General features: G+C 40.6%; 1 protein-coding gene across 1 annotated transcript; it reads left to right on the forward strand.

Moving 5' to 3' along the window:
* LOC102180677 lies at nucleotides 11,177-11,953 on the forward strand. Its single transcript, XM_005686189.1, has one exon. It carries the CDS (start codon nucleotides 11,309-11,311, stop codon nucleotides 11,951-11,953), a length of 645 nt encoding a protein of 214 aa, XP_005686246.1. The 5' UTR covers nucleotides 11,177-11,308.

Consider the following 15,067-nt stretch of genomic DNA (forward strand, 5'->3'; position numbering starts at 1 on the left):
GTTCATTGACTCGGTGATGCCACAAATTCCAGCTGAGCTATTTCAGATTCTGAAAGGTGATACTGTTGAAGTGCTGCACTCAACATGCCAGCAAATTTGGAAAACTCAGCAGTGGACACAGGACTGGAAAAGGTCAGTTTTCATTTCAGTCACAAAGAAAGACCATGCCAAAGAATCTTCCAGCCACCATACAATTATGCTCATTGTACCCACATGGCCCATGGCTTCATTGAGTTACCCAAGCCCCTTCTCATGACAAGGCTGTGATCTACTAAGGGGATATAGTACTTGAGCAACTTTTAAAATATACACATGTAGTTTCTGTGACCTGGTAGAAGAAATGAGCTGGAATGAAGATTATTAAGTAATAGGAACTTCAATTCTTCCTTAAAAAGGAGGTGGAGACCAGAGTTGTGGTGGTGGAGAAAACAGGAGAAGAAAGTTAAGAAAACGATCCAATTAAATGTTTGGAGAGAATTTTCAATAACTTATTTGTTTGGCAGGTAAGAGGCTAAACAGAACAACCATATTAGAAAAGACTCAGGTACTTTAGGCCAGCTATTTTTGAGACTGATACCATTTTTTTTTAACTGCTTATAAGTCTCAGTAGAAGTGTGTTTCTTGAATCACTAATGAAGTGTTAGCAATGAATTGCGTAAAATCACAGAGGAAAATGGATATGGATAGTGGGGTAAGCAGCTGTTTGGGGAGGCTAGAAAACAGAAGCCACCAGAGGCTGTTCATCAGTTAAAAACAGAATCTCTGGGGCCAGAATTCACAAACATGTAAGTCCACCTGAGCAAATTCTAAATATTCCAGGTGCTCAAAGTCAGAGATTATAGGAAATACCTCTAGAGGTCAGTGAAGGTGAAGACATTGTATGTATATGTATTAGGTGTGCACACGTTAAAGTAAGCACATCACAGGAAAATATTTTCATGTACAAGTTTCATGCCAATTCACATTTTATATCTATTGTTTTCTATTTAGTTTGCCCAATTCATATATCCTTTTGTAAATGACAAATTAAGGAAACAGAAACATTTGGAAGCTGAAAAATGTTTCTCAAAGTTGTTTGTTCCCTTGGGTTTAAAGAAATACAGTGGGTGGAGTTCCACACTGATTTCTAGACTTTTCATTACTCCCCTTTGCTACCATATATACCCTTCACTAAAGCTGTGGGTTCTGACATTTAAAGAGCAAGGGGTGCTGTGAATGGAATAATCCAGGTGAAAGGATAAGCTTTAGCATCTGCCCTTCCCATCTTTTTCCTGGAGTGCAACTCAGCAATAATCATTTGCCCCTACACATAACTGGATTCCCACCTAGATCTCTAACTGGGTTTATGTGGCAAGGACCCAACTTGCCTGGTTTCTGGGGACTTAACGATTCCTCACCAGTTAATAAACAGACCCTATGGAGGCTGCTGCAAAATGCTCAGCTCACTTGTGTTAAATAAAGCATAACATTCGGATGGCCTTTTAGAGGTCAGAGTTACCATTTTCATTAGGTAGACAGTCTGTAGGCTAGCGTCATTCAAGTATCCAAATTAGTTCGATCTAGGAACCACACTATTGATGCTATTATTATTATTATTGGTGGTGGTTTATTCGCTATGTCGTGTTGGACTCTTGCAACCCCGTGGACTCTAGCCTATCAGACTCCTCTGTCCATGGGATTCTCCAAGCAAGAGTACTGGAGCGGGTCGCTGTTTCCTTCTCCAGGTATTATCATTATTAAACCACAACATATTCTGCTGATTGGAAACACTAATTCAGTCTATAATCTCTGTCAACTATTTTGCTAAGAGCATGGTAGGAATTAATTCTCACCATCAGCCGGTGGATGGTTTACCACTGAGCCTCCTGGGAAGCCCCATAAGCCTGTGAGGTATGAACTGATATCGCACCCATTTTAGGGGTGAGGAAACTGAGGCTAAGAGGTGTGGAATCGCTTTTGTCAGGCGAAGGAGCAGAATCCAGTTCAGAACCTGCGCTCTGAACCAGGACGCTGAACTGCAGAGTAAAACTGATCAGTAAGGTCACCTGTCAATTCTGTTCTGCTCTCAGCTTCTAGGAGTCGCTTCCAGCGAGAAAGTGTCGCTTTCATTCCTGGGACCCGGATGCAGGGCCTTGCACCTCCCTGTTAGTCTGAGATCGGGAAGCGGGGTGGGGACCTGGGGGCTGAAGGGCCTCGAGAGCAATTCCGTCCATCTGCCGAGCTCGTCCAGCCTGTACAGGGTGTCACTCTGCATCAGGCAGAAAGCAAGACCGAATTAAACCCCGCTGTCAAGACGCCCAGATTCGCAGCAACTAGAGATGCTCTTTAATCTTTATGTGAAAGCTCAGATTGAAAAGACAAAAAGAATTTAATCAGTCACTCCGCGGCTCTGCTGCTTTGGCAGCTACAAAGTTTTGGGTTTTGTTTTTTTTCCCTTGCTTCCTGCCTTGCTTGGCCCCTTTCTTTTGAATGCCAACGTGCACTACTTTGTTTGGGATAAGCTCTTCTGGCTAAACTTCAATAATTGGATTATTACTAACATATTGTGTGAGGAGCTCCTGCAAGTCTTCCATTTATGGAACTGAACGAACAGGCAGGTGCCAGACCAGAAAGGGCACACTTCTCCTGGGTTGGCTCAGGGTCCTCCCAACGCTTTCAAATGGCTGGTCTGAGGTTCAGCGGTGCCAGTCATTCAGGCAGGGGGCACAGAGGTGGAGGGCACACACGCAGTTTGAGGAATTGTGGATTTTTGCCTGACCAGCTCTGAAAATCAAGATTATGGTCAGGAGATTATGCAAATATCTTACCAGGGACGAGACAAGCCTCTCTTAGCAAGACTGACTCAGGAGGAAGTGCCCTGGTTTTGGCGACCTTGGTAAAATCTGAGGATGGAAAGAACTATTTGCCACAAATTATTAACCAGCTATGTTGCTGAGCTCAAAGAAGCAGAAGTAGGGGCTACTCATCCAAGACTGAGAGTCCTCCATAGTGAAAAAGTGAGAACATGAGAAATAGTCGACTTTTCTGAACAAAAATGTTCAGTGACTCAGTTCATCACTGCCACATAGAAACTCATACTAGTTTTAAAACTTGAAGTATAATTTATGTTCATTATATTAGTTATGTGTGTACAACATTATAATTTGTGATGTGTATATTTTGCAAAAGGATCATCACACTGTATAGTTAACATATATCATCATACATACAGATTTTTTTATCATTATTATTTAATGGTATCTTTTAAGCAATAAAAGATTAACTCTCTTAGCAATATTCAAATATGAAATCCAGTATTGTTAACTATTGTTCTCATGAGATATGTTACATCCCCACATCTATTTTATAACTGAAAGTCTGTACCTTTTCACCTGCTGCTGCTGCTGCTGCTAAGGCGCTTCAGTCATGTCCGACTCTGTGTGACCCCATAGACGGCAGCCCACCAGGCTCCGCCATCCCTGGGATTCTCCAGGCAAGAACACTGGAGTGGGTTGCCATTTCCTTCTCCAGTGCATGAAAGTGAAAAGTGAAGTCGCTCAGTTGTGTCCGACTCTTAGCGACCTCATGGACTGCGGCCTACTAGGCTCCTCAGTCCATGGTATTTTCCAGGCAAGAGTACTGGAGTGGGGTGCCATTGCCTTCTCCGACCTTTTCACCTACTTCCCTCATTTTGCTCACTCTCCAGGCTCAGCCTCTGTCAACCATCAGTTAGTTCTCTATCTCCATGAGCTTTTTGAAACAAAATTTTATACTCTACATATAAGAGATCATATGGTATTTGCCTTTCTCCGGCTAATTTATTTCATGTAGCATAATGCCGTCAAGGTCCATCCATATTGTTGCAAATGGCAACATTCCATTCATTTTTTATTGATGAATTATGTTCACACACATACATATATATGTATACTCCACATTTTCTTTATTCATTTTTCCAGGCGTGTGGGTTCAATCTCTAGTTGGGGATCTGAGATCCCGTAAGCCACTTGGTGCAGCTAAGAAATAAATGCATAAATAAAATAAATATCATGTTAAAAATAATGCTGCAATGAACATGGGGCACATAACTTTTGAGTTAGTGTTTTTATATACATATGATAAACACCCAGAAGTTAAATTGTTGGATCATATAATAGATGCAATTTTATGGTTTTTTTGTTTGTTTGTTTTGTTTTTTAGGAATTTCTATACTGTTTTCTGTAGTGCCTGTACCAATTTACAATCCCACCAACAGTGCTTGAGGCTTCTCTTTTCTTCACATCCTTGCTAACACATAGGTCTTGTATTTTTGATAAGAGATATTCTAATAAGTATGGGGTGATATGTCATCATTGTAGGTTTGAATTGCATTTGCCTGATCATTAATGATCATTAATGATGTTTGGAATCTTTTCATGTACCTGTTGACTCTCTGTATATCTTCTTTGGAAACATGTTTACTTAGATCCACTGCCCAATTTTCAATCAGATTGTTTGGCTGTGTGTTTTGCTGTTGAGTTGATTGGGTTCTTTATATATTTTGGATATTAATCCCTTTTCAGATAACTGACTTGCAAATGTTTTCTTCTGTTCCATAGTTTGTCTTTTCATTTTGTTGACGATTTCCTTTACTATGCAGAAGATTTTTAGTCTGATATAGTCCTGCCTTTGTATTTTTTGCTTTTGTTGCCTTGCTTTTAGGGTCAAATTAAAAAAAAAAAAATTCATTGCCAAGACTGGTGTCAAGGAGCTTACTATCTAGGTTTTCTTCTAGGAATTTTATGGAAAACTCACAGAATTCTTAAAGCAGGTTCTTGCTTTCATGTCTAGAGATCACTGTAGGGACCAAAACAGAAGTTAAAAAAGGCTGGGTTTACGTATTTCACATGAATTCAAGACACCTTTTAAAGAAGTTTTGACCTTGTGTTGTGCTCTGCTTAGTCATTCAGTCATGTCTGATTCTCTGTGACCCCATGGACTGTAGCCCGCCAGTCTCCTCTGTCCATGGGGATTCTCCAGGAAAGAATACTGCCCTCCTCCAGGGGCTCTCCCAGTCCAGGGATTGAACCCAGGTCTTCTGCATTGCAGGTGAATTCTTTATCATCTGAGCTACCAGGGACGCCCAAGAATTTTGGAGTGAGTAGCCTATCCCTTCTCCAGGGGATCTTCCTGAACCAGGAATCAAACGGGTCTCCTGCAATGCGGGTGGATTCTTTACCAGCTAAGCTACAAAGGAAGCCTTTGTATTTTGAAATAATTATATGTTGCTTTTGCTCCTCCCTAAGACTGTGAGCTGCACTTTCACATGGCTGTGTCTTATTCATCTTATTTTCCTAATGTCTGATATTGTTTCTTTAAGTACTCAAAATATTGTGTGTTAAATGATATACAATGGCAACAATTATTTGGGCATCCTTTTAAAAGGGTTTTACATATGTAATTTCCAATCTTTACAGACTACTTTCAGAATAGGGGTTTTCCACATTTTTCAAAATAAGGATATTTAACAAATTAAGCAGATTGTAGAAAGTTGTATCACTAGTATGATATAAATCAAGGTTTCAGATAAAAATTAATGTGAGATCATAAAGCAAGTTTTACTAGTATAAGAAAGTTAGATTGATGAAGAAAAAGTAAAATAAAAGGAGGACAGAAATGCTCAGTTGGTAGAAAACCCTGCTCTGTGGCCTTCAGCAAATGTTCAACCTTTACTGCCTCAGCTGCATTTTGTAAAATTAATAATCTCTTATTGCCTAAAGATGGCAGTTAAATTAGATCATCTCAAGGTCATTTCAGCTCTAGAAAAACAAATTCTTAACCATTATCATTCTTGGATTAACATGAAGTCATTATCTAAGACGGTATTGAAGTATTTTTCATTTTTTCAAGTAAGAATTATACTGCGATATAAACACACTTTAATATTACCCCAGTTTGTGAGCTTTTCTTCAAATATTTTATACACATTTAACTCAGAATTCTTTAAGAGAGCACCAAGAGACACAAAATATCTAAAGCAGATAGACACAAACTTCTGGGAAGCCTGCTTTCTTTAATAAATTCCTCTTATTGGCAACTAAATATTAAAGAAGATGGAAGATTGAGAATGATTATGTTGAAATGACCCAGAGGCAGGTGTTGGGTTTCTGTTTCTTGTACAGAATCATGGAATTTAGAATGAGGACAAAAATAAAAATGAAGAGAGACGCTCTACTGAAAAGAGCTTGTTTTTTAAATTCTTTCACTCAAGAGTCAGGCAGAGCGTAGAATGTTTCTGTCTGGGGATGGGGGTCAGGAAAGAAGTGAGGCAGATGTTTTTAGTCACTCAGTCGTGTCCAACTCTTTGCCACCCCATAGACTGCAGCACACCAGGCCTCCCTGTCCCTTCACCATCTCCTGAAGCTTGCTTAAACTCACATCCATTGAGTCGGTGATACCATCCAACTATCTCATCCTCCGTCATCCCCTTCTCCCCCTGCCTTCAATCTTTCCCAGCATCAGGACCTTTCTAATGAGTCGGCTCTTCCCCAGGTGGCCAAAGTATTGGAGCCTCAGCTTCAGCATCAGTCCTTCCAATGAATATTCAGGACACTCAAGAGCCTTCTCCAACACCACAGTTCAAAAGCATCAGTTCTTTGGTGCTCGGCCTACTTTATGTTCCAACTCTCACATCCGTGCATGACTACCAGTTAGGTGCAGCACTATGCCTATGCATGGGGAGGAGGTGTGATGTGCACGTGTTTTGCTTGGTGCCAGGCTGTGATGCACAAAGAGCTGTATCAGTTCAGAAGACCAGAGCCCTCCTTTGTCTTGTTAACCCCTGGATCTGCAGCACCAAGCAAGTAAGTGGATAATAAATAAATGTTTGGTGATTGATTTAAAAAGTTAGTGAATGAATCAATGCAACTAAGTATTCTAGAACAAATAACACAAAAACATGTACACAGGTGTACACAACTTTGAGTGAGAATATCTTTTCACCATGGCTTGAATCTAAACAGAGGTGAATAAATTTAAAAACTTAAAATGATCTAACATATTTAGGCCATAAAATGATCTAATGTATTTAGGCCATTGTTGACTCTTTCAAGGAGGGCCTTGGTATGACCATAGGCTTAAAGGCCAAAGCAAGTCAGCATATGATATAGATTTTACTGGACTAGTCTATCCTTCTCCCAAAGGAGTAAAATATATAAACTTATAGTTTCAATCAGTTTTAATTTTAGAGCTGACATCTGTCAGTTCTCTTATCTTAGGAACAGTTACTTGGTGAAAGAATAGTCTTTAAAGAACTGAAAACAGAACAAACATATGACCCAGCAATCCCACTCCTGGGCATATACTCAGAGAAAACCATAATTTGAAAAGACACATTCACCCTACTCTTTGTTATAACACTAGTCATTACAGTAGCCAAGACATGGAAACAGTCCATCAGCAGAGGAATGGATAAAGATGATTTGGTACATAAAGACAATGGAATATTACTCTTCCACGAAGAAGAACAAAATAATACCACCTGCGGTACAATGGATGGACCTAGAGATTATCATACTGAGCGAAGTAAGTCAGACACAGAAAGACAAGGATCACACGATACTGCTTATATGTGGAATATTAAAAAAAAAAGGTACAAATAAACCTATATGCAAAGCAGAAGTAGAGTCACAGATGCAGAAAACAAACTCGGGATGGGGGAGGGGTAAATCAGGAGATCAGTTCAGTTCAGTTCAGTCGCTCAGTCATGTCCGACTGTTTGCGACCCCATGAATCATAGAACGCCAGGCCTCCCTGTCCATCACCAACTCCCGGAGTTCACTCACACTCACATCCACCGAGTCAGTGATGCCATCCAGCCACCTCATCCTGGGTCGTCCCCTTCTCCTCCTGCCCCCAATCCCTGCCAACATCAGAGTCTTTTCCAATGAGTTAACTCTTCCCATGAGGTGGCCAAAGTACTGGAGTTTCAGCTTCAGCATCATTCCCTCCAGAGAAATCCCAGGGCTGATCTCCTTCAGAATGGACTGGTTGGATCTCCTTGCAGTCCAGGGGACTCTCAAGAGTCTTCTCCAACACCATGGTTCAAAAGCATCAATTCTTTGTCGCTCAGCTTTCTTCACAGTTCAGCTCTCACATCCACACATGATCACTGGAAAAACCATAGCCTTGACTAGATAGACCTTTGTTGGCAAAGTAATATCTCTGCTTTTCAATATGCTATCTATGCTATGTCATAACTTTCAGGATTGACATATACACACTATTATACATAAAAGAGACAGCTAATAAGAACCTACTCAGTACTCTGTAATGGCCTATAGCGGAAAAGAGTCTTATAAAATAGAGTGGATATATTGAAGTTGAAATACTTGATAATATAGTTTTTTAAAATGACACATGGATATGGATTTTAGTCCACAAATTCAGATGTGCAAATGATGTAACTGTTTTTTATTATTCTACTAGGTGACCAAAAAAAAAAAAAAAATCAACTCTTCCTTTCCCAGTGTGTAAATATATGTGTAAGTAATTGACTTTGCCATACATCTGAAACTAACAGAACTTTATAAATCAATGATACTTCTAGAAAAATTTTCAAAAAGCACACTCTCTTTCCTCTTGCTTGCCTGTACTTTGCAGTTTTGTAGGGCATTTTGGTCAAAATGTGATAGATGCTAGCATGCCATCATCAATGAAACGGTGCTAAATAAGCCATCTGAAGCACTGTCCCCAAGCCCCACCATTTTTGCTCCCTCTCCTCACAGATGGGAATGACTATAGAGGGATTTATGCTGCTGTGCCTTTAGGCTTCATAATCAGCATTCAAGTGTACCTTCTCAATTTAGGATTTGTCAAGTATTATCAAAACTCACCAACCCTGACAGAATATGGCTTATACTCACAGCTAAAGTTTATTTGAATTCAGAGTATAAATAGAAAATAAACAGAAAAAGAGCCAAGATTTTCTTTCTTCCTTTTTTATTAGAAGCTTAGAGGTCTGATACCAATCAGTGTTTGATAAACAGAGATGGCAGTGAGAAAACAATCAAATAATGAATGTAAAATCCATCATCAACGCACAGCCATATTAAGTTACCCACTTCATTGTCCTGTCCTAATACTTGTACAGACTCCAAGTAAACTTTGGGCTTATAAATGAGAGAGACTGTTGACAAGTAATAGGAGACAATTAGGAAAGATTTTTTTCCTTGTCTAACTCCTCTGTTAGTGAGTTGGAAACACTGTCAGTTGCATAACCCGTATCCATTCCTGAAGATTCCTTACTAACACTGTCCTGATTTTATTTATTATAGCAATCAGCTCCAATATCCCGTATAGGTAGGTATACCATTAAATATTTAACGAGATGAACTGGAGCTTCTGTGAAATCTTTTTCTCTTCTAATAAAGAGATTCTAGTATATCTGGCCGGAGAAGGCGATGGCACCCCACTCCAGTACTCTTGTCTGGAAAATCCTATGGATGGAGGAGCCTGGTAGGATACAGTCCATGGGGTCACTGAGAGTCAGAGACAACTGAGCGACTTCACTTTCACTTTTCAGTTTCATGCATTGGAGGAGGACATGGCAACCCACTCCAGTATTCTTGCCTGGAGAATCCCAGGGACGGGGGAGCCTGGTGGGCTGCCGTGTATGGAGTTGCACAGAGTTGGACATGACTGAAGTGACTTAGCAGCAACAGCAGCAGCATATCTGGCACCTACCTTCCCTTTTAAACTTCCTTTGAACATGAACATGATATCAGAGGTTGAGATAATGACACAAACAAGCATGACTGTGACACCAAGTAGGCATGGTGGAAATAATAAGCTTGGGTGCCAGATGACATCCCTGAATGTCTCAACCTGATAGCTGTAAATGCTCTCTGTTATTATTTTGAGAAAAATGAACAAAAATCTGTTTTCTAAAGCTGAAATTTTTTTTATTAGCAGATTAAAACAAGCTAGATGAAAAATACGGCGCAAGTCCTGACAATGGCGTTGAAGTTGAAATAGCTGATAATACAATTCTTTATTTTTTTCTCTTTAGTTTTTTATTTTTTAAATTTTAAAATCTTTAATTCTTACATGCGTGGGAACGCATGTAAGAATACAATTCTTTAAAATGGCACGTGGATATGGATTGTAGTCCACATGTTCAGATTGCAAATAGTGGAACTATCTTTTATTTCACATAGGTGGCAGGATAAAAAAAAAGTCTTCCTCTCCCAATTTTCCTCCTTCCTTAACAACAGGTGCGGAGTCCTATCCTGTGTGTCAAGGAATAAGGGACACCGTCAGTCTTAGTCACGGGTTCACAGGGGTTGAATGGAGATGTCCTTGGGCTTATCAGCATGGCCTCGTCAAGTCCACAGGGGTTTTGTTGCTGCTGGATCAGCAGAGCGCCTGTGTTTTTTGTGAGAGTGCCTGTTTTCTACTTGCCCACATGTACACCATCGTTACACACAGTTTTCAGAATCTTGACATTTCCCAGGCAATGCTCCTAAGCTCCCTGTGTGATGTTAGTTCTTTTCCACTGGAAACCCTCAGGTTTCTATCTGCCTCCCTCCCTCCTTTCTTCTTTCCCTCCTTCTCTCTGAAGCCCTCCAGGAAGAGGTTTCCAGTTGGTAGAAACCCTTCTCTTTTCCTGAATCATCAAGGGACATCTGTATTTCTAGGAATATTTTCTCATTTCCATTCCCTATTCCCTGGCTACCATCCATAGCATCAGTTCAGTTCAGTTCAGTCGCTCAGTCGTGTCTGACTCTTTGCAGCCCCATGAATTGCAGCACGCCAAGCCTCCCTGTCCATCACCATCTCCCAGAGTTCACTCAGACTCACGTCCATCGACTCCGTGATGCCATCTAGCCATCTCATCCTCGTCGTCCCCTTCTCCTCCTGCCCCCAATCCCTCCCAGCATCAGAGTCTTTTCCAATGAGTCAACTAGCATAATACTTTCTTAATTTTCCCAGGGAACTAGGCTTTAAAAACAAAGACACTGGTGATAAGTGAAGTCTGAACAAGGGGCAGGCTGATAAAAAAGACAGAGGATGAAGAAGAGGTCACGCCAGGATGGTCAACAGAAAAGAAACTGTTGTCCTGGTGCCCCTGACCTAACAACTGAGAATGTTGAAAGGATTCTCAACACAGCTTCTCAACAGCGATCCTGACATCACTGCCGCCATCTTCTGGAACTCACTCTTTATGGAAGAAGAAAGAGGACATCGCTTGCTCACCATCTTTCAGTAAGCCATCCAAGCCGGACAGGCAGCAACCGGGCGGTGTCGTTCTAGCGTCTCTGGCTACCTGTGTGTTTTCAGACGACCCAAAATGATTTACTGCTTAAAATCGATTCGCGTTTTACTTAATTATCTGGTCTGGGTGCTCGGCTTAATCCTGGCCCACAGCAGATCCTGGCGCGTGTGGGAGTTTGACACCGACATCGTTTCCGTCGTGTTCATTGGACTCTGGGAAGCTTTCTACCGGCAAAAATTTAACGTATCTGGTATAATGGTTGAGTTACCGATGTACACCATGATCAACTCGAGCTGGGTCATTTCTGACGAAATCTCGTATGGGCAGGGCCTGATGCTGCTGGCGAATTTTATGATGTCGGGGGCCCTGATTTTTAGCACAGTGGCGCTATTCGTCAGCAGGAACAAGGCCCCGTACCCTGATTTCCTCCGACTGTGCTACAAGGCGTCTGCCCTGTTGCTCTTCCTCAGCTGCGCTGGTATCACAATTGCAGTGAGCTGGAATTTCACCGTGGATTTTTATGGCCAAACCACCCTTGACTTTCCAATTACCTTTCCTGTTGAAAGAGAAATGGTAACAAATAAACGTCTCTCCTATGTGTTCCCCTTAGGAACCACGGCTTCCATCCTCTTGCTAGTAAGTGCCCTCCTGTTCTACTGTGAAACGTGTTCAATAAAACCACCGAATCGGGTGAATCCCCTGATTATGTCCAAATGTTGAAAACGACAGGTCTGAACAGTGAGTTTTGGAATGGCTGGCAGTCATTTTCTTGAAGACGTTTCCATACATACCTCCCATTGTCCTAATCTTCTATTCTTTTAAAATAAAATATACTTGTCGATTCAAAAAGAACAAAGACAAAATACTGGGTGCTCTTTTGGTTTCCATCCTTGCACGGTGCCTCCTGTAAGGCAATGAAGCCTCCATCAAGCATGGATCAGGCACACTGCTTAAGTAGAAGAGGGTATAATAGGAAGCTAGAGAGAGGAAATGAAATCAACATTAAAAACGTTACTATATGGAGATGCGGATGGGGGTGGGGATGGGGTGGAGTGGGTTGCACCACCTAATGGTGCCAAGCATGTGGGCATTTTATGAATTGGGCCAGACAAACTCTCCCTAAGTCATTCCCTGGAGACACCAGGTAGCTTTAATAGCCAAGTTCGTGCCTCAGGGCAGCTGTTCAGGACGTGGAGTAACAGCACTCCAACTTCTGCCTCCGATATCACACCGTCTGCTTCCCTCTGGATGTGTGCATCTCTTCTGGATCTCTGTCTCCAAATCTCTCCCCGTTTATAAAGACCCCAGTCAATGGATTTGGGGCCCACCCTAACCCAGAATGACCTCAATTTTAAACTTGATTACATCTATAAAACCCCTATTTCCAAATAAGGTTTATGGGTATAGTGTTAGAACTTTGGCATATATTCTTCAAAAATACAATTCAACCCACGTGAATCAACATGTCTCATTTTTAAAAACATTTTGGATTATGGCTTCTATTCTTTGCAGCTGACGGCATGCTGGTCAATATTCCCTTCCTTCACCTCCTCACAGATTTGGAATACTCCTATTTTCTTACAAAGTTTGGCTTACCTCACCCATTGCTCTTAGTTAATTATGCTCTGGGTGCATATGAATTGGTTTTCATTATTCCTTGTAAGCAGTTAGCAGACTCTCTTTGCCTATCACAGTTCTGTTGGCAACATTTATCAAGGAACCTGATAACATATTTTTTGTTCTATAAATATTTGTTGAGTGAATACTTTAAATAGAATTTGAGAAATACAGGAAAGTACAAAGAACTTTTAATCATCCATAATACCGCTACCCATGTGAAAATACTATAAAACAATTTGTGTAAATCCTTCCAGCACATTTCTGCAGAAGTTTAAAAAAAATAATAACTCTATAATCATCGTGACTGAGTCAAAGTTGCTCAGTCATATCCAGCTCTTTGTGACACATGGATCGTACCCCACCAGGCTCCTGTGTCCATGGAATTTTCCAGGTAAAAATACTGGAGTGGTTTGCCATTCTCTTCTCCAGCAGATCTTCTCAACCCAGGTCTCCTGCATTGCAGGCAGATTCTTTACCATCTGAGCCACCAGGGATACTGATTTATAATTGTGAGTCATACCTTTTTCACTTTGTATAAAACAAACATTTTCCTATGTTATTTCAGTGTTCACAAACTTTTTAAGTAGTTGTGTAAATTTCATTCAATGATTGTGTGAGAATGTACTTAGCATTCCCTGAAGGTAGGAGATTTAGTATGTTTTTGTTATTTTTTAAGATTTTCTTAAATTTATTATTTTTCTACATAAGCTTTTTTTTTTCTATTATCAAGGAATATTTACCTAACATCAGTAGAAAACTGACTTAGTAAAATTTTAAGGACCCTGAAAAATGCAGGAATTCAGGTCTGCTTTATGGACTAGAAACTGGAGGAAAACACATCAGATTAGGAAGCAAGCAGACCGTGGACATTCAAGAGGGCACAGCAGGGAGACGAGGCAGTGAGCCCCGGCATCCCAACCACGGGGTCATTTCTCTCTGTAAAATGTGACTGGTTCTCAAGCCACAGTGTCACAGCTTGGTGGCACTCCCGGTCTCATCTGCCTCCCAAGAAATTAAGAAGAGACAAACTCAAGTAAAAGACACAAGAGCAGTTCAGATCAGTTCAGTCACTCAGTCTTGTCTGACTCTTTGCAACCCCATGAACTGTAGCATGCCAGGCCTCCTTGTCCATCACCAACTCCCGGAGTCACCCAAACCCATGTTCATTGTGTCGGGGATGTCATTCAACCATCTTATTCTCTGTCGTCCCTTTCTCCTCCTGCCCTCAATCTTTCCCAGCATCAAGGTCTCTTCAAATGAGTCAGCTCTTCGCATCAGGTGGCCAAAATATTGGAGTTTCAGCATCAACATCAGTCCTTCTAATGAACACCCAGGACTGATCTCCTCTAGGATGGACTGGTTGAATGTACTACAATTTTCTATTCTTGGTAGCCCATCATCAAATGCATTTACCATGATGTACTTATTTAGCTTGTTTCAGGGACATAATCAGGAGTCACATACAAGTAAACCATGATAATGCCACCCCTAATAAAAGACTTTTGGTGTAAAAAATTTATAGACTGAAAAGAAATAGAAGGAATATAGAAAAGAATTGATAGACTGAGCCTTACACTCTCAGTATGACCTTGAAGTATTAGATAGATTAAAATCAAAACAGTAGTGTTTGGGCTTTTTCTTAATAAACAGTAGAAGACAGGAACACAGCCTCACTTGATATTACCATTTATTTCTAAACATTTTGTACATTTGTCCTTTCAACTAAACTCAGCATTTCATCTGTAACCCTGTCATGGAGAGCTCTACAGGAATAAATTCAGTATCAAAATTGACAAGTGGGTTTAGTCCCAGTTCTGCCTCTTCCCTGCTCTGTGATTTAGAACAAAATGTATTGTAGTTTTTTTTTGTTGTTGTTCTTTCCTGGAATTTGGCTCCCAAATTCACAGATTGTAATGATCGGACATGATAATTCTTTAGGTGCACAACCCTCTAAAAATCTTTGATTCCAAGTAATGCATGATGTAAAGCTACAAAACTAATTTACATTCATTGAATATTGATTCTATCTTGGCAGTAAGGTAATAAACCATAGTCCCAAAGAGTTAATTTTGAAGAGTAAACTTCCATTCAATTCACTGAAGTAGCCCAGGTTCTTGGCAGTCAGATAAATGAAAGCTGAAATTGTTTAAAAAAAAAAAACAAAAACTCCAGCATCCTTGAAAGTTCCCCATGGTTTATTCTCAAGAAAAAAAG

The sequence above is a fragment of the Capra hircus genome, chromosome 10 (genome assembly GCF_001704415.2).
Source record: "Capra hircus breed San Clemente chromosome 10, ASM170441v1, whole genome shotgun sequence".
NCBI classification, from domain to species: domain Eukaryota; kingdom Metazoa; phylum Chordata; class Mammalia; order Artiodactyla; family Bovidae; genus Capra; species Capra hircus.